This window comes from Triticum urartu, chromosome 5A (assembly GCF_056163025.1).
Source record: "Triticum urartu cultivar PI428250 chromosome 5A, HENAU_Tu73, whole genome shotgun sequence".
Classification (NCBI taxonomy): domain Eukaryota; kingdom Viridiplantae; phylum Streptophyta; class Magnoliopsida; order Poales; family Poaceae; genus Triticum; species Triticum urartu.
The window spans coordinates 553,026,284-553,046,300 of record NC_141877.1 but is presented as its reverse complement, the minus strand read 5'-3'; the positions used below and the strand labels follow the sequence as shown (position 1 = coordinate 553,046,300).

The window sequence follows — 20,017 nt, the reverse complement described above, 5'->3', positions numbered from 1 at the left end:
TATGTGCCATAAGTATTGCACATCTAAGTCCTATGGCATTGATCTTACGTCGAGATTCGTGTGGATATTTTCCTTTTTCTTCTTTCTTTTCTCTTTATGCTTGATTCACTCACTTAGATGTGCAATAACTAGAGCACATCTAGATGTGCCCTAGACACACCCTTTGAATTTGTACGGTGTTTCCAAAAACCGGCGGATTTAGTCACGGCGGTCGTCCGTGGCTAGGGTTTGAGTCATGTTTTTAGCATTCAAAAAATGAAACTTATATTGTTTCATACATGAGCATGCACAAAAACCCATAATTTTATCTTTCATCCATGAGCATGCATAAAAAATTTCAATTCCCATCAATTACCAAACTGAATATTCATTGTTAAAAACATGACTTGTTTAGATGACACTGTCATACAGCATCCATGAGCATGCACAAAATTAAACCTGACATACTAAACATTGACATGTTCATATTACACTAACAAGCTTAAACCTAACATGATGAACACCTTCTTAACACCTTCACTCCTCCTTCTCCTTCATCAACCTGATGCGCTCAGAGTGGCGAATCCCAACGCGGATGTACTCCTCTACCACAATTGGCATGGTCCTGTCGCCAAGCTGTGGGATTGCAGGTGCCGCCACCATCACGAGGTCGTCGTCCGCCACCACCATCGCGAGGTCGTCGTCCGCCACCACCATCGCGAGGTCGTCGTCCGCCACCACCATCGCGAGGTCGTCGTCCGCCACCACCATAGCAAGATGTAGGATCGAAAGTATGTCTAGAGGGGGGGTGATTAGACTACTTGACCAAATAAAAAACTTAACCTTTTCCCAATTTTAGTTCTTGGCAGATTTTAGCTAATTTAGGACAAGTAAAGCAATCATCACATGATTCAAGCAAGCATGCAAAGAGTATATAGGCAGCGGAAAGTAAAGCATGCAACTTGCAAGAATGTAAAGAGAAGGGTTTGGAGAATTCAAACGCAATTGGAGACACGGATGTTTTTCCCGTTGTTCGGATAGGTAGTGCTATCCTACATCCACGTTGATGGAGACTTCAACCCACGAAGGGTAACGGTTGCGCGAGTCCACACAGGGCTCCACCCAAGGGCAACGGTTGCGCGAGTCCACATAGGGCTCCACCCACGAAGGGTCCACGAAGAAGCAACCACCCACAAAGGGTCCACGAAGAAGCAACCTTGTCTATCCCACCATGGCCAACGCCCACACAGGACTTGCCTCACTAGCGGTAGATCTTCACGAAGTAGGCGATCTCCTTGCCCTTACAAACTCCTTGGTTCAACTCCACAATCTTGTCGGAGGCTCCCAAGTGACACCTAGCCAATCTAGGAGACACCACTCTCCAAGAAGTAACAAATGGTGTGTAGGTAATGAACTCCTTGCTCTTGTGCTTCAAATGATAGTCTCCCCAACACTCAACTCTCTCTCATAGGATTTGGATTTGGTGGAAAGAAGATTTGAGTGGAAAGCAACTTGGGAAGGCTAGAGATTAAGATTCATATGGTAGGAATGGAATGTCTTGGTCTCAACACATGAGTAGGTGGTTCTCTCTCAGAACATATGAGTTGGAATGGTGTGTGTGTTCTGATGGCTCTCTCATCGAATGAGGAGGAGGTGGAGGGGTATATATAGCCTCCACAAAAAATCCAACCGTTATACAGTTTTCCAATCTCGGTGGGACCGAATCAATAAGCTCGGTCGGACCAAAAATGTAAACCTAGTGACCGTTAGTGATTTTTGGTGGGACTGACATGCAACTCGGTAGGACCGATATGGTTAGGGTTTGGGCATAACGTAATCTCGGTGAGACCGATTACACAAACTCGGTGAGACCGAATTTGGTAATTAGCTAACCAGAGAGTTGGTCAGGCAAACTCGGTGGGACCGATTTGCTCTTTCGGTGAGACCGAGTGGAACTCGGTGAGACCGAAAAGTTACAAAGGGGAAACACGGAGTTTACATTGCAATCTCGGTGGGACCGATTCGCTCTTTCGGTGGGACCGAAAAGTTAGGAAAGGGAAACAGAGAGTTTGCAACCCCATCTCGGTGAGACCGAGATCCCTATCGGTAGGACCGAATTGCTAGGGTTTGGCAGTGGCTAATGACAAGTGAAACTCGGTGGCGCCGGATAGGAAGAATCGGTAGGACCGAGTTTGGCTTAGGGTTTAGGTCATATGTGGATATGGGAAAGTAGTTGAGGGTTTTGGAGCATATCACTAAGCACATGAAGCAAGAGGCTCATTAAGCAACACCTCATCCCTCCTTAATAGTATTGGCTTTTCCTAAAGACTCAATGTGATCTTGGATCACTAAAATATAAAATGAAGAGCCTTGAGCTTTTGAGCTTGAGCCAATCCTTTGTCCTTAGCATTTTGAGGGTTCCAGTTTCACATCCATGCCATGCCAATCATTGAGCTTTCCTAAAATAATCATCTTGGAATAGCATTAGCTCAATGAGCTATATGTTGTTATGAATTACCAAAACCACCTAGGGATAGTTGCACTTTCAATCTCCCCCTTTTTGGTAATTGATGACAACATATAGATCAAAGCTTCGACAAAAGATAATAATCATGAAATATATCGTCGCTTTGAGAAGTATGTGATAAGTAAGAGCTCCCCCTAAATTTGTGCATATTTAAAATTTGCTTTGGACTGCAAATGCACAAAGATTAGAGTCATGGGTTACTCTTCCATGTCACATACATCTTGGTGGAGCGCTTAAAATGATAAGAAAGAAATACATGCACTCATCACCAAGAATAATGAATGATCACATAAGATAGATAAGATAATAGCATTAAGCAAGCATTAAGTGTAGCTTATGATCAAACACATGATCATCAATGTCTCACAAATAATGACGTAGTATCTCAAGCACTCAAAAGCAAACAAGTTCGAAAAAACCACCAAATAAATCAAGAGAGAAAAAGCAACACTCTCTCTCTCTCAGCCTTTGATCTATACATCTTCTCCCCCTTTGGCAACAAGTTACCAAAAAGTTCCTAGAAAATGCATAGCACTAGATCGACGCTCATGCTTGATCTTCTGGTGGTGGTGGAGTCCGGATCACTCCAAGGACGAAGGCTTCAGTAGATGCTGAAGTAGTCGCTGGAGTTGGAGCTGAAGTAGATGCTGGAGCTGGTGGAACTGAGGCTGTGGCTGGTGCTGAGGTGGTGGCTCTTGTGTCAGCAACTGGCACGGCAGACGACCTCGGACCTCTTGGCACTCTGGCAAAGGCATGAGTGGTAGTCCTGCCTCTCCTCTCCTGCATGTCCTCCTGGAGCTGCTCCACTGCAGACTGAACTTCCGTTACCTTGACATCCAAGTCATAGAACTTCTGTTCCATGATTCTCTCTAGGCTCTGCTGATTCTGAGTAAGGGTGGCCAGACTTTGCTCAATCCTCAGCGTGGATGCAATCAAGTAACCAAGCTGCTCTTGTTTGGTCTTCAAGAAGTATTCAGATGCCTCCTCTTGAGTGGGCATCTTGGCAGCTTTCTCCTTCCTCGCCTTCTCCTTCTTTGCATATGCTTGTGCAGACGATGGCTCGTTCTCAGTCATCACAACTTCATTGTTCTCAAAATCTGGATGGATGGGCAGGTGTTCCTTGTCTAATAGATATATGCCCGTGCCCATCTTGGAGTTGATGAGCTCCTGAATCTGAGGGGCATATCCGCAGCTCCTCTTCTGAACTGCTGCAGTCCTCTTGATTGTTTCCACTATGAGGCTCATCACCTTGAACTTCTGAGGCACATCAAACACATGTAGCAAGTTGATAGCATGGCCTCTGATCATCTTGTGATCTCCAGACTTAGGCAATAAGGTGTGCCTTAGTATCCAATTGATCGTCAGGAGCCCTGATAGAAGGTAATGTACTGAGCCAAACTTGAAGGTATCAAGTGCTTCATTGGGAATTTCCTTGTACATATTGGACATGGAGTTATGGTCCATCTTCTTCTTGGCATAGATATCCAAGTCACCATCTTGCTCCTTTGGGGTATTTATGATCTGTGCCCACTCAGCCACTGTAGATTGGTACCTTGTACCCTTAGACATCCATGTGATCCTCCCATCTGGATAAAAGTGTGCCGTGGAGTAGAATTGCATGATCAGTTCCTCGTTCCACTTTGTGAGCTTCTGCCCAACAAAGTCAGCTACTCCACAAGCATTAAAGCTGTCATATACTCCTGGGTAGTGTTCCTCCTTCTCCCTCATGTAGGTCCAGTCAACCCATCTCATGTCACAGACAATTGGCTTCTTATCTAGCAAAACAGTCTCATAGAAGTCCTGCTGCTCCTTGGTGTGAAACCTGTAGTCCACTGCTGTCCTTCTCCTTGAAGCATACGGGTCTGCTTCTCTCCACTTTCTCAGCCCTGAATCTCTCCTGAGCTTCATGTCCTCAGCCACAGGATGAGCATCGTTGTGGTCTGGGATCTTGGGCTTTAGCTTTCTCAGGACATTCTCTTCCTCTTCTTCAGCAACAGTCTCAGGCACTGGGGCCTTGTTCTTCTCAGCTGCAGGAATGCTCCTTGTATTTCTCTTAGGTTTTGGTTTTGGAGCCGACTTGGCCTTGGAAGCAGCTCCCCCTGATTTTATGGCATCTCCCATTAGCTTGGGAGCCTTGGGCGCTGGTGCAGCTACCTCTTCTTCCTCTTCTTCTTCCATGATGGAAGCTTTGCCAAGCACTCTGGCCACAGTCTTCTTCACCCTTTCCTTTCTTTTCTTGCCCTCAGCTGCAACTGGCTCTTGGGGAGTGGGCTTCTCAGTTGAGGCTCTTGCCTTAGACATGGGCTGCCTGCCTGCTAGCCTTTTGATTTTCAGACCTGGTTTAGTGCCTTGAGCTGGCTCAACTCTCTTGGAAGTGGCCTCTTCCTCTGCCACATAGTCCTCATCTTCGGAATCTGAAGTCCTCTTCTTCCTTTGTCTCGTGGCAGCCTTTGGCAAATTGCTAGGAGTGCTCCTGCTACCTTCATCAGATGAACTGGAGGGACTAGTGCCCTCACTCATCACTACTTGCTGCTCTGACATGTTTTGGCTATCACTTTGATCAGACATGCTGCAAACTGACTGCTGACCCTATGAATAGATTATAGATGAGATAGAAAAGATGAGCATCACAAAATGCAGAGATTTTTGCAAAAGAATGATCCAAAAACTTAGTTTTAGTTTCCCACTGAAATCATCTTGGATCTACCGATTTTCAAACTCGGTGATACCGAAGCAGTTTTGGAACCTAAACTAGTGAACTTGGTAGGACCGAGTCACAGTTCGGTGGCACCAAGACTGCTAGGGTTTCACTGAGTTCAAAAATCGGTCACACCGATAAGATTCTCGGTCAGACCGAGTCTCACTTGTGCAATGGCATAAGCCAAATCGGTGGGACCGAGTTTTTCAACTCGGTGGGTCCGAGATAGTTTCGGCGGAAACCTAAACCTAGAATTTTCGAATCAAACCTAATCTACGGGCGTTTTGACTGGATAGAAGTTTATCAAACGTGGCTAGAATCAATATGATCACAATGTGCTAGGAATCAGATTGAGGAATAGCACAAAGATCAAGTCCATACCCTAGTTCGGCGGGGACTTGCTATGGCGGCAACGGCGGGGTAGAATTCCCGTTGACGGCGACGGAGACCAGCGACTGGAGGCTGCTGGCGGCGAGAAGACGATCCGGAGACCACGAGGGCAGAGAAGGCTCTCGTGCGGGCGAAGGGGTTCGGAGAAATTTCCAAATTTTTCCCGTGACTATATATAGCCCGACCCTGTCGGTGTGACCGAGTGGAACGACTCGGTGGCACCGAGATTCATAACTGCGTGCAGTTACTGAAACTTGGTGTGACCGAAAAGTTCAAATCGTTTGCACCGAGATCGAAAACCTAGATCAACTTAATGATCTCGGTAGGACCGAAAGTGGAGTATCGGTCAGACCGAGAATCATAAAGAGGTTTTGGAAGTTTAAGTCTATGACGAATCGGGGACTCCGAGCGCTCCTCACACAGAGTGGTTCGAATCTGACTTGATCAAATTTTGTGATGCAGCATGAATAGAGTTTGAGACGAGAAAAGCATAGATAGCTAGAGGAGGTTCTTAGGCATTCTTGTCCATCCACTTGGCAAAAAGAAATAAAGCCGAACAATAAAAACAACAAGTGGATGTCCTCGAATGAGTAAAATATGCAACCAACATGCTCACACAATAAGATGGCAAATGAAATATGTGACAAGGCATGCACAACCAATTCTAGCATCTATCAAGCAATTTGCGATGACTAGGTCATCTATATATGAGTATATTGACTTAGGAGTCAAGTGAGATCACTTGATCATAGGTCATACTCATCGTTTAAGCTCAAGTGGGGTTACCACTTTTACATAAAGCATTGTTGTGTTCACATCTTTAGAGTTGCTTTAGCTCAAGTCTTAGAGTAAAGCTCCCCCTAGATGTGATATCCCCCCTAAGAGGGATGAACTAACCTTGGGTTTTGTCGATGATCACTTCATGTAGATATTGAAGATGTGGATGCTCAATGTTGATGTAGATCTCTTGGAGCTATCCATTTGAGTGAATTGCACTTTCAATACCTAGATGGGTTAGTCCCATAAGGAACAAACAAGGATATCCATAGACATAGAGTGATGCACACAAAAAATGATGTCCATGAAAACTTTTAGGTTACCTTGTCCCTTGTCTTACCAACAAGAGGGTTTGTGACTCCTTGAACTAGTGCAAGATGTGGAAATTGATTGCACTTGTTCTTGCCAAAATGATAAGAGTGAAGTATGTTGGCGGAGTCACCCTCAAGAACTCTCTAGTTCTTCTTCTTTTGGATCCACATCATCTTGATGGGAATCCTTGGAGTTGTAGTCGTACTTGACGAAGTGGAACTTGAAGTAGTCTTGGGAATCCACTTGACTAAGGTCTTAGGAGCTTCTTCAAATGCATCAATTTTCTCTTGAAGCTTGTCCTTCCCTTTTTGCTCGTAGTCTTGTGGTGGAAGATCATCTTGAGCTTGTGTCCCCTTGAAAGAAGCATACTTCTCTTGTTGAGGGACAAACTTTGTCTTGGGGTATTGATCTTCTTCCCACTCAACTCCATTGGCATTGAACTTTCATTCAAAACCAACACCTTGATTCTTCCGGTGCATTCCTTGCTTGCGCACAATTTCCTCGAATTGCTTACTCCCGGCAAGGCTTTTGTACACTCCTTTCTCTATAATTCCCTTCAATAAGCTATTTTCTTGCTCAAGTGTAACTTGGCTAAGAGAATCATTAGTGGAATCAAGAGAGCTACTAGAAGTAACAATATTGGATTTAGCATGATCATTGTTACTACTAGAGGAAGAATCTTTCTTGTTGGACTTGACTTGAGGCATGTAAGTGGATAAGAGTAAACGCTTGGCAATGTAAGAAGAACTTTTCTTGCGGAGATCATCATTGATTGCCTTTAAGAACTCATGCTCTTGCTCAATATTGAGCTTTTCAAAGCGTTATTTCTCATGAGCTCTTAAAAGTTCTCGATGATCTACGAAGATAGTGTCATGAGCTAACTTAAGAGTTTTTAGTTCTTTAGTTAGAACCTCAATCTTCTCCTTATCATTGTCATTCGTCTTATCTTGATTAGCATGATTAATTGGTCTTTCATCATAGTATTCATCACTAGAGTTGTCACCAAGCAAATCATCACCTAACAAGTCATCTTCATCACTATTGAAATCAACATACTCGGGGTGTGTTACCTTAGGACCTTTGGCCATGAAGCATCTTCCAATTCCTTCATTTGGTGAGTCAAATATGTCGTAGGAGTTGGTTGACACAAGTGCTAGACCGGCAACACCTTCATCTTGAGTATCTTCGTAGTCGGAGTGATAACTTCTCTCGGAGTGGCTGTCGGAGTCGGAGCCGGATACCCATTCACCAACATGAGCTTGATATCTTCGTCTTGTGTAGCTCCTTGATGATTTTTCCTTCCTTTCCGAATCCTTGCTTCTCCGTGAGTATCTTCGTTCATAACGATCATCTCTACTCCTTCTCTCTCTTGGTGGTGATCCTTTGCTTCTTCTTTTTGGAGAATCTTCTCTTCTCTTGTAGGGAGCCGTACACTCATTGGAATAGTGTCCGGGACTTCCACAATTGTAACAGTTTCGCTCTCGACTAGAAGATCTTTTGTCATTGTAGGACCTTGACTTGGAGCTTCTATCTTTGCTTCTACTCTTGTATAACTTGTTGAAGTTCTTCACCATTAAGCTCAATTCTTCATTGAAGTCTTGTTTCTCACTTGATGATGTAGGGGCTTCACATGAGGCTTTATAGGCACCACTTGATTTGTTGTGAAGTTCCTCTTTATCCTTAAGTGACATCTCATGAGCAACAATTCTTCCAATCACCTCCGTTGGCTTGAGATCTTTGTAATTGGGCATCATTTGGATCAATGTGCACACAGTATCATATTTTCCATCCAAGGCTCTTAGAATCTTCTTGATGATGAATCTATCGGTCATCTCTTCACTTCCTAAGCCGGCAATCTCATTTGTGATGAGAGCAAGCCTAGAATACATCTCAGCAACACCTTCACCATCCTTCATCTTGAACTTGTCAAGTTGGCTTTGAAGCACATCCAACTTGGATTCCTTGACGGAGTCAGTACCTTCGTGCATATCAATCAAAGTGTCCCAAATTTCCTTTGCATTCTCAAGGCGGCTGATTTTGTTGAATTCTTCGGGGCACAATCCGTTGAAGAGAATATCACAAGCTTGAGCATTGTATTGCAACATCTTCAACTCATCCGCGGTAGCTTCACGGTTCGGTTCTCTCCCATCAAAGAAGTCACCTTGCAAACCAACACACACAATAACCCAAACGGCGGGGTTATGTCTAAGAATATGCATTTTCATTTTATGCTTCCAACTAGCAAAATTAGTACCATCAAAGTAAGGACCTCTATGGTGATAATTTCCCTCGCTAGACGCCATACTCTCCTAGGTTGTGAAACCAAGGCTATGACCACCAAAAGCTATGGAGATCAAGCAAATGGAGACCAAATCTCTTATACCACTTGTAGGATCGAAAGTATGTCTAGAGGGGGATGATTAGACTACTTGACCAAATAAAAAACTTAACCTTTTCCCAATTTTAGTTCTTGGCAGATTTTAGCTAATTTAGGACAAGTCAAGAAATCATCACATGGTTCAAGCAAGCATGCAAAGAGTATATAGGCAGAGGAAAGTAAAGCATGCAACTTGCAAGAATGTAAAGAGAAGGGTTTGGAGAATTCAAACGCAATTGGAGACACGGATGTTTTTCCCGTGGTTCGGATAGGTGGTGCTATCCTACATCCACGTTGATGGAGACTTCAACCCACGAAGGGTAACGGTTGCGCGAGTCCACACAGGGCTCCACCCAAGGGCAACGGTTGCGCGAGTCCACACAGGGCTCCACCCATGAAGGGTCCACAAAGAAGCAACCACCCACAAAGGGTCCACGAAGAAGCAACCTTGTCTATCCCACCATGGCCAACGCCCACACAGGACTTGCCTCACTAGCGGTAGATCTTCACGAAGTAGGCGATCTCCTTGCCCTTACAAACTCCTTGGTTCAACTCCACAATCTTGTCGGAGGCTCCCAAGTGACACCTAGCCAATCTAGGAGACACCACTCTCCAAGAAGTAACAAATGGTGTGTAGGTAATGAACTCCTTGCTCTTGTGCTTCAAATGATAGTCTCCCCAACACTCAACTCTCTCTCATAGGATTTGGATTTGGTGGAAAGAAGATTTGAGTGGAAAGAAACTTGGGAAGGCTAGAGATCAAGATTCATATGGTAGGAATGGAATGTCTTGGTCTCAACACATGAATAGGTGGTTCTCTCTCAGAACATATGAGTTGGAATGGTGTGTGTGTTCTGATGGCTCTCTCATCGAATGAGGAGGAGGTGGAGGGGTATATATAGCCTCCACACAAAATCCAACCGTTACATAGTTTTCCAATCTCGGTGGGACCGAATCAATAAGCTTGGTCGGACCGAAAATGTAAACCTAGTGACCATTAGTGATTTTCGGTGGGACTGACATGCAACTTGGTAGGACCGATATGGTTAGGGTTTGGGCATAACGTAATCTCGGTGAGACCGATTACACAAACTCGGTGAGACCGAATTTGGTAATTAGCTAACCAGAGAGTTGGTCAGGCAAACTCGGTGGGACCGATTTGCTCTTTCGGTGAGACCGAGTGGAACTCGGTGAGACCAAAAAGTTACAAAGGGGAAACACTGAGTTTACATTGCAATCTCGGTGGGACCGATTCGCTCTTTCGGTGGGACCGAAAAGTTACCAAAGGGAAACAGAGAGTTTGCAACCCCATCTCGGTGAGACCGAGATCCCTATCGGTAGGACCGAATTGCTAGGGTTTGGCAGTGGCTAATGACAAGTGAAACTCGGTGGCGCCGGATAGGAAGAATCGGTAGGACCGAGTTTGGCTTAGGGTTTAGGTCATATGTGGATATGGGAAAGTAGTTGAGGGTTTTGGAGCATATCACTAAGCACATGAAGCAAGAGGATCATTAAGCAACACCTCATCCCTCCTTAATAGTATTGGCTTTTCCTAAAGACTCAATGTGATCTTGGATCACTAAAATATAAAATGAAGAGTCTTGAGCTTTTGAGCTTGAGCCAATCCTTTGTCCTTAGCATTTTGAGGGTTCCACTTTCACATCCATGCCATGTCAATCATTGAGCTTTCCTGAAATAATCATCTTGGAATAGCATTAGCTCAATGAGCTATATGTTGTTATGAATTACCAAAACCACCTAGGGATAGTTGCACTTTCACAAGGTCGTCATCCACCACCAACATAGTAGGGTCGTCATCAGCCACCACCATAGCATGTTCGTCGTCAGCCAGAATAGGCTGCTCCTCGTCATCCCCGCTCTGCTCCTCGTCATCCCTGCTCTGCTCCTCGTCGTCATCCCCGCTCTGCTCCTCGTCATCCCCGCTGCTGCTCCCATTGCCTGGCCAAATGCAACAAAGTGTGAACATGGTGTTGTCATCGTGCAGGTAGAGGAAGCCAAAAGGACAGGAAGAAGAGAGGCAGAGAGCTTACTGGCATCATCGTCGTGCTGGTAGTACATGCGGCACATGGTGTTGTCGAACATCTTCACGGTGAACATGGCGTCGCCGTCGTAGCGGAAGACAAGGAAGTACCCGAGCTGTAGCTCATGGGCGCGGGCGAAATGCTCCCAGCCGGGCCCTAGGTACATGTGGCTTTCACCATCAAACACCACCAACACTTTCCACAGCCTGTGAAGCCCGCTATCGGCCTCCCGCAGCTTCACTTTGTGGGGCTCACGGCACGCGAGCATCTTCGCAAACTTGTCAGGCAGCCTCTGCAGCGAGGGTCAAGCAGTGGTTAATTGCGGCAATCAAGCACTAGACAGCAGAGTGATGATAAAGAAATGAGTGATGATAAATATACCTGCCTACTGCAAGATATCTCAATTATGATCTCGAAGAACTCAAAACCTTCCAAGCCAGCCATCTCACTTCTACTCTAAACAAGCAATAGGAAACAAGCAATAGTAAATTAAACAACATGACTGGACAGAAATAGGAAACAAGCAGCATTGTAAACCTTCCATACTTGAGCATGTTTAGTTTAAAAGAATATAAACAAGCAAGAATGCATGCATGCATATCAAATGTTGGCATCTACTGCTGCTACTACTCTGCCCATATTCATGCAGGTCACTACACCTGCATATGCATGAATCCCACTGCAGCACAAGACTTATCAACAAGAATAACCACAACAGCATGTTCAACCACAGAATTCAACAGCAACAGAATTCAACAGCATGTTCTGGCAACAGTAACAGCATGTTCACCATAGAATTCAACAGCAACAGAATTCGGTTAATTCAGTTAATTAACCACAGAATTCAACAGCAACAGAACAGCATGTCTACCACACTACCTACCATAGCAACAGTTAATTGCTGTCAGGTGACTACCAACAGAGCATAGATCCACCAACCACACTACCTACCACAACAACATAGTAATCAAACAGCAATTCAATCACACTAGATCCACCAACAGAGCATACTAAATCCACCAAGAACAATATGCCTAAATCCACCAATAGATGCCTAGTATGCATAACTAATCCTAGATTCTCAAACCCTAGAGCAGTAGAGAAAGGAGAGAGGATATGAAGCGGATGGCTTACCGCGGCGGAGTCCGAGAAGAAGTGGTCGCCGGCGGCGTAGGGCAAGCTGTGCGGGAGGCGTCGGACCAGTAGAGGCACCGGGGAGGCGTCGCCGTCACCCTAAAAAACACCCTAATCAAACCCTAATCCGACGACAAGAACCCTAATCTATCATAACAGTAGATAGGAAGAGGAAGAGGAAGCGGATTCATACCCACGGTGACGGAGAGTCGGCGACGGAGAGAAAGAAGCTGGCGGCGGCGGTGGGAGAGGAAGAAGCCGGTGGCGGCGGAGAGGAGGAGCGGGTCGAGTGGATAGGAGGAGTGGAGAGGGGGAGTGGGGAAAAGAGTGGATAGGAGGAGGAGCGGGCCCAATTGTCAGCGAGTTGTTTGATACATTGAAATGGGTGGGCATAGAGTACAAAACCAACAACCTCTTCCTAGCCCAGTGGTAGAAACCAAGTGAACTAAGCGCACGGTCGTGGGTTTGAGCCCTCGCGTGCGCATATTTTTTGGCCACGCGCATATTTTTGGTAGCTTTGGTACAATAACAAAATGGCCCACTTGTCAGTGAGTGGGTCGAGTGGCCCACTTGTCAGTGAGGTGTGTGCTTGATACTTGACTAGTTTGATATAGTCAAAAGGGTTGGCACAGAGTACAAAACCAATAGCCTCTTCCTAGCCCAGTGGTAGAAACATAGTGAAACAAGCGTATGGTCATGGGTTCGAGTCCCCGCTGGCGCATATCTTTTTGCTCACAATGAAATGGGTTCAGTTGAAGCAAAATTCAGTTAAAATAGCGCAAAATTCAGTTAAAATTCAGTTGAAGCAAAACCAGACATCATCCACTTCAGTTGAAAAAAACTACTACATGATCACAAAAACTACTAAATGATCACCAAAACTTGAACTAAATGATCACCAATATCTAAATGATCATTTTGCAATCTTTTGCATTACAGGACAACATTTTGACAACATTCTGAGCACAACTTCATTTTGCCATCAGCTCCATGCTATAAGACCACACCACTACAGCCATCAGGATCACACCACTACAGCCATCAGGATCTTCAAGCATTTTGCTACCTGGAGATAATTGTAGTACATCAGGATCACCATGCATATGCACAAGAAGGAAAACTACAGAGAGTTAGAAGGATCACCAAGGAGACCAAATTTACCTTCATGTCCATTCTCTACTCATCGTCGTCAATACGAAAACAAGGAACTCTATGCCCACTCCTGTTTTCCTCATCATCACTACAATATTGCAGCATAGTATGATCAGTCCGGTTTTCCTCATCCTCGCTTTCATGTCCATCCTCTACCACCTTTCTTCTTTTCTTGATGCCTTCAACTGTTGCAACACCAATGATCACACGTTCCCGGTCCCTTCGCACTCTGCTTTGCACCGGAACTTCCATAGAGTCATCATCAGCTTGCAACGGAACTTCCGTAGAGTCATCATCTTGGTATGTTAGTCCACCATCACCAGGGCCCTTTTCCACTTCAGTTTCAGTCACACTCCACAAGTGTCTGTGCTGAAAGTTTTGCACAACTCGCCATTTTCCGTGCAAAAGAGTGTCTGGCAGATAAAACACCATTGTTGCTTGTGTTGTTAGAATAAAGGGATCACTCTTATACCAGCACCTTGCAGTGTTGATGCTTTTGAAGTGGCCATCATATTTGACAAAAGAGTCTCTCCTCTTCTTGCTACCAAGCTCAAACCAGTCACATCGAAATAAGACAACCGAGCGATGGATGCCTCCACTAGAGTTGTACTGCAACTCTACGATGCTTCTCAACTGACCATAGAAGTCAATGGTCTCACCATCATGTGACCCCTCAGTGACGATTCCACTATTCTGTGTCTTCCTTTTTTCCTCGCGGTCAACGGTGTGGTACCGGACACCGTCAGCAATGCATGCTGAATACACTCTCACTCGCTTATCCGGTAAGCATGCCAAATCAAATAGATCATCACTGACCTTCTTCTCCTCATGCAACTTTCCAATCTGCACAAATAAACCATTTAGCAAACAATGGTATTTAACAATGGGTGAATAATACATAAAACATAAAACATGTGGCTAAAGATCTCACATGATTCTTAAACCACTTAGCAAACACCTTGGCAACCCTTTTATCAACATTGATATTGCTTTCTTCCTGATTTAACTCTTCCTTGCATTTCCTACAATGCCAACAAAACATGTGAATTAAAACATTAGGCTGGTGCCAACCCAAGCAAAATATATATATATATAATGAGTGCACAAGATATAACGTACTCGATATATGGTAGAACCTCGGCGCAATTGCTGAGCACAAACAAAACCATCTTGTCATACTCATCACCAGCCTCCAAGTATTGTGAGGCTCCAAGAAAGTTCACACCATGGTTGAAAACAGAGACATCACCACTTTGCGAATCAGACCGCTCTCTATTTCTGCCCGGCCGGTTCCATCTTGTTTCCACATCACCAAAGTATCTAGAGCAAAAAGTCAAGCACTCGTCAACGACATATGCTTCAGCAATAGAACCTTCAGGTCTTGCCATGTTTCGCACATAACGCTTACAAGTAAGCAGCCTTCTTTCGATTGGGTACATCCAACCGTATTGCACAGGGCCTCTAAGCATTGCCTCTTTGGGTAAGTGCACCGCCAAATGGACCATCACGGTGAACAAAGCTGGAGGGAAAATCTTCTCGAGCTTGCAAAGAATAATTGGGATTTCTTTTTCAAGTCTTTCCAAGACAGTTAGCTTGAGGGTTTTGCAGCACAGTTCTCTAAAGAAATTTCCCAGCTCAGCAACCGCTTCATATATATCCTTGTGCATGATTCCTCGGAGGCCCGCCGGTAAAATCCTTTGGAGGAGGATGTGACAATCATGGGTTTTCAGTACTGAAAGCTTGAATCCATCAGAAGTAACACACTTTGCTAGGTTAGCAGCATAACCATCTGGAAATTTCACCGCTCTTAGGAATTCACAGAATGCAAGCTTTTGTTCTTTATTCATTGTATACCATGCTCGTGGAATTTCAAATGAATCTTCATCTTCATTGTGCTGTAGATGCAAATCTTCTCTTATGCCCATGTCCTCCAAATCAAGCCTAGAACTAACCGTGTCCTTTGTCTTCCCTTCAATGTTCAGAAACGTCCCTAGCAGATTCTCGCATATGTTTTTCTCAATGTGCATTACATCGAGATTATGCCTTAATTTCAGATCAGCCCAGTATGGCAGGTCCCACAAACAAGACCTCCGGTCCCAACATTGACCTTCCTCACGCTTTCTTTTCTTCGCCAGCTTTCCTGGTCTCACATCTTTCACCTTTTCAAGTTGCTGCTCCAGCTCTTCTTTAGTGAATTCAACTGGCTTGTCACGGGTTTCATTCTCACCATTAAAATCTTTGCTTCTTCGCCAGCGATGGTTTCGGGGAAGAAAGCGGCGGTGCCCAATATAGCATATCTTGCTCCTTATTCTCTTTGAGCAAGTGTCTTTGTCACAATGGACACAAGCCTGATAACCCGATGTGATCCTCCCAGACAGAGTGTGCAGAGCCGGGAAATCATGGATGGCCCATATGATCGTAGCACGTAGATTGAACTTTTCTTCCGGACTCAAGGCATCGTATGTAGGTACACCAGTCCAGAGCTGGAGCAGTTCTTCTATGAGGGGCTCCATAAAGACATCAAAATCCTTTCCTGGAGAATCTGGACCCGGGATAAGCAATGACATCATGAAGTTGGACTGATCCATGCATGCCCATGGTGGAAGGTTGTACGGCACCACAAAAACTGGCCACATGCTATAAGACATGCTCATGTTCCCAAACGGATTAAACCCATCTGTGGCAATGCCAAGTTTTATGTTCCTTGGATCTGCAGCAAAATCAAAATGTATACGGTCAAACTCTATCCATGCCTCTCCATCCGCTGGATGGCTCAGCTCATTGTCCACAGGTTGCCGCTTCAGCTTGTGCCACTGTACCTCACTCCATGATTTCTTCGAGATGAACATCCGCTGCAGCCTTGGTATCAAGGGAAAGTGCCTCAGTACCTTCTCCGGTATTGACTTCTTCCCATCAGCATCTTTCCACCTAGATGCATTGCATTTTGGACAGTTGTCATGCTTTGCTAAATCCTTCCGAAACAAGACACAGTTATTTGGGCACACATGTATTGACACATAACCTAACCCCAGCCTGCGGATTATGCTCAATGCTTCATCATAAGATCTGGGAACACAACTATTAGGGAATTGCAAGCTCAAAAGACAGAGTATTGCGTTGAATGCGGCATTGCTAATCCGGTAGAAAGACTCTATGTGGAGTAACTTCACGGTGAAGGTAAATCTTGAAAATTTACCCCTTCATGAGCTGCGCGCTTCGCCTCCTCTAACACCTCAGCAAACAATGATTTCTGTCCATCAGCACGATCTTCAGCATCGTACAAATCCTTCAATAGGTCAGGAATCCTATCATCTTCATGCCCATCCTCTTCCTCCAAAACAACATTATCTCGCAAAACCTTTTCCATGAAATCAATGCCAGCATCACCACCACCCATCATATGAGGGGCCTCTGTATCAGCTTCAAAATGTTGAGGTTGTCTGTCTAAAGGTTCTCCATGATATATCCATCTATCATATGTGCTGGACATCCCATTAAGAAGCAGATGATCTTCCACTCTTCCTTGAGCCATTCTTGGACGGTTGAGGCATTCACAACATGGGCAAAGAATGTGAGCATCGTTGGCAAAATTTGCCCGAACAAATGCCATGAAATCATCAACTCCTTTCATATGTTCTTTCGAAAACTTTCTAAATCCTTCTCTAATCCAGCTTCTGTCCATCTGCCAAAGACAACAAATTGTTGCAACTTAGCAAATCAATCTAAGTGCATCAACATTAATTAATGAAAATGGATGGAAGTAATGGAAGCTAAAATTCCAGAAAATTTTATATGCTAATTGCCTAACCACAAGGCCTGAAGAATTCTTAACAAACAAGCTGAACAATTCCTAACAGCACATCAAGAAAATTCATCTATGCATTATCTACCAAACAAGCAAGCTATCTCCTAACTACTAACAGTGCATCAACAAAATTCATCTCCCACCAAAACAACAAGCAAGGTATCTCCTATGCTGAAGAACATCTGACTGAAATCCATCTCCCACTGCTCGGGTGACGAGAGAGGAGAGGGGGGAAGAGGTGAGGGGTGCATACCGGGAGGTGTGCTTGCGGCAGCGGCGAGTCCCCCATGCTCGGCGAGCCCCCACCACCGTCGGTCACCTACGCCCCTGCTGGCCCCCGCCTCCACGCCCTGCCTCGCCTCCGCCCCCTGCCGGCCCCGCCCCCGCCTCCGCTGCCGGCCCCGCCCCCGCCTCCGCCCCCTGCTGGTTGCTTCCGCCGCGAGGCCGTGGGCGAGGTCACCTGCGGCGAGGCCCTGGGCGAGGTCACCTGCGGCGAGGTCGTGGGCGAGGTCACCTGCGGCGAGGCCATGGGTGAGGTCACCTGCGGCGAGGCCGTGGGCGAGGTCACCTGGTTGCTTCCGCCGCCGCCCGCCGCCACCTGGTCGGAAGACCTAGAAAAACGCTAAGTGTTGCTCTGTTCGATGCCACCCGCCGCCACCTGGTTGGAAGGTCCCACTTGTCACTGGTACGTGAGAGCCGTAGTTTTATATACTATATGGAAAACTACCCACACATTAGCAACAATCTCTCTCTGGCCCAGCGGTAATGAACGAGCGAACCCAGCGCGAGGTCGTGGGTTCGAGTCCCCGCTAGCGCATATCTTTTAGGGAATTAAACACTCGCTCAACCACCTGTCAAATGGGTCCTGCCTGCCAGTGTTGCAAATCGTTGCTCTGTTCGATGCCACCTGGTCGGAAGGTCCCACTTGTCAATGATACGAGAGAGCCGTAGTTCTATATAATGTATAGATAAACTCCCAGATGCGAGCAACTGTCCCTCTCTAGCCCAGCGGTAGCATGGGAGCCAACCAAGCGCGAGGTCGTGGGTTCGAGTCCCGCCTCGTGCATCTTTTTTGGGCGAATTAAGCGCTCGGCCCCATCTGTCAAATGGGTCCCGCCTATCAGTGGGTCCCCCGTCTATCTGTTGAATATTAAAACTCAAGCAAAAATGACACCTAGATAGTGACACATAAGCGAGGTTGCAGAGGTGGCTTCCTAATCATCCTAATTCATTCAAACTCAAGTGTAGTGACCATTTTATATTGGTCGTTATCAGCTACGCATGAGGCAGTGGACAGTGCTACTAGCTTTACGACCATTTTCTCTAATGAAATTATGACCTTTCTGACCAAAATGGTCGTTATGGTTTAGGGTTTAGATCCCCCCAGACAGCTTTTGACCAATTGGTCTAAAATGGTCATAAATTTATGACCAATTCTTCGAGGGTCACTGACAGAAGGTCATAAGTTGACATATTTCTTATAGTGCGCACCCAAGAAGCCGAAGGGCGGCAGGCCGGCTTGGCAGCTGGCTTTCTCCTACGAGCAAGCACTTGATGCCCCCTGCAAGTTCCACAGCGGCGCGAAGCCCTCCAACCACACGACCCGGAGATGTCACTGGCTCAAACGAATCTCCCAGGGCGAGGGGATAGCGCCGCCTCTGCCTGCTGGTCAGCCGCCCCCGGCCCCTCAATAGCCGGCCGCTCGGCCAGCAGTCGGAGCCATTCAAGACGAGTTCCCCGATGAACATGCCGCCTACGTGGTCTTCACAAGCCATCCGGAAGACCGACGTAGCTGGCGCCGACAGCACCAAGAAGTCAATGCAGTCGCCTCCAGCAACCCTGAGTTCATGCACTGGTCAGAAAGGCCGATTAGCTGGAGCCGGGCCGATCACCCAGAGGTGATGCCGTCTCCCGGCTCTTATGCATTGGTCTTAGACGCCACCCTCGCCACAGAAAGGCGGGCTGCCCGGTTCTCCCACGTGCTGATAGATGGCGGAAGCAGCATCAACATACTGTACTGTGACACCATGGAGAAGCTAAGCATCAATACGAAGCAGCTCATGCCCAGTCGGACCGTGTTCCATGGCATCGTACCGGGCCTGTCTTGTTCCCCAATCGGCAAGATCAAGATAGATGTCCTCTTTGGGGACAAGGATCATTTCCGCCGAGAAGCAGTGTGGTTTGAAGTAGTGGATCTGGAGAGCCCTTACCATGCATTGCTTGGCCGCCCTGCCCTGGCCAAGTTCATGGCTGTACCACACTACGCCTACCTCAAGATGAAGATACCAAGTTCCAAGGGCATAATCACCATAAGCGGAGACTACAAGAAATCCGCCGAGTGTGCAGCAGCTAGCAGCCGGTTGGCCGAGTCCCTCGTTATTGCTGAGGAGAAGAAGATGTTAGATCGAGTCGTGGCCATGGCCGGCAAGCAGCCGGCCCTGTCCCCCGACCCCAAGGAGTGTGATGCCCAAGGTTCTTTCCAGCCGGCCAAAGAAACGAAGAAGGTACCTCTGGACCCAGAGCACCCGGAAAGGTTTGCCACCATTGGGGCGAACCTGGATAGCAAATAGGAAGGCGAGCTCGTTGATTTCCTCCATGAGAATCGGGACATCTTTGCATGGTCCCCCAAGGACATGCCGGGTGTTCCGAAGGAATTCGCCGAGCACAAGCTACATGTCCGAGAAGGTGCAAAACCAGTCAAACAACCCCTCCGCCGACTGTCGGAAGAAAAAAGAAGAATCATAGGAGAGGATATAGCCCGGCTTCTAGCGGCCGGCTTCATTATGGAAGTTTTTTTTCCAGAATGGCTCGCCAACCCGGTCCT

The 20,017-nt window shown here is 46.3% G+C and overlaps 2 protein-coding genes and 2 pseudogenes across 2 annotated transcripts; all 4 read right to left on the bottom strand.

Annotated features, from left to right (window-relative positions):
• Positions 1 to 516: 516 nt before the first annotated feature.
• On the bottom strand, positions 517 to 11,546 carry LOC147972800 (uncharacterized). Its single transcript, XM_087523681.1, has 4 exons — positions 11,484 to 11,546; positions 11,112 to 11,394; positions 10,854 to 11,019; positions 517 to 712 (listed from the first exon to the last, which is right to left on the bottom strand). Exons 1-4 carry the CDS (start codon positions 11,544 to 11,546, stop codon positions 517 to 519), a joined length of 708 nt encoding a protein of 235 aa, XP_087379807.1.
• Positions 11,547 to 12,995: 1,449 nt separating this feature from the next.
• Positions 12,996 to 13,064, bottom strand: LOC147972799 (small nucleolar RNA SNORD36; annotated as a pseudogene).
• Positions 13,065 to 13,412: 348 nt separating this feature from the next.
• Positions 13,413 to 15,430, bottom strand: LOC147972798 (uncharacterized). Its single transcript, XM_087523680.1, has 3 exons — positions 14,508 to 15,430; positions 14,320 to 14,410; positions 13,413 to 14,231 (listed from the first exon to the last, which is right to left on the bottom strand). The coding sequence occupies exons 1-3, from the start codon at positions 15,413 to 15,415 to the stop codon at positions 13,413 to 13,415; spliced, it is 1,818 nt and encodes a 605-aa protein (XP_087379806.1). The 5' UTR covers positions 15,416 to 15,430.
• Positions 15,426 to 17,070, bottom strand: LOC147972797 (uncharacterized; annotated as a pseudogene).
• Between the last annotated feature and the right edge of the window lie 2,947 nt (positions 17,071 to 20,017).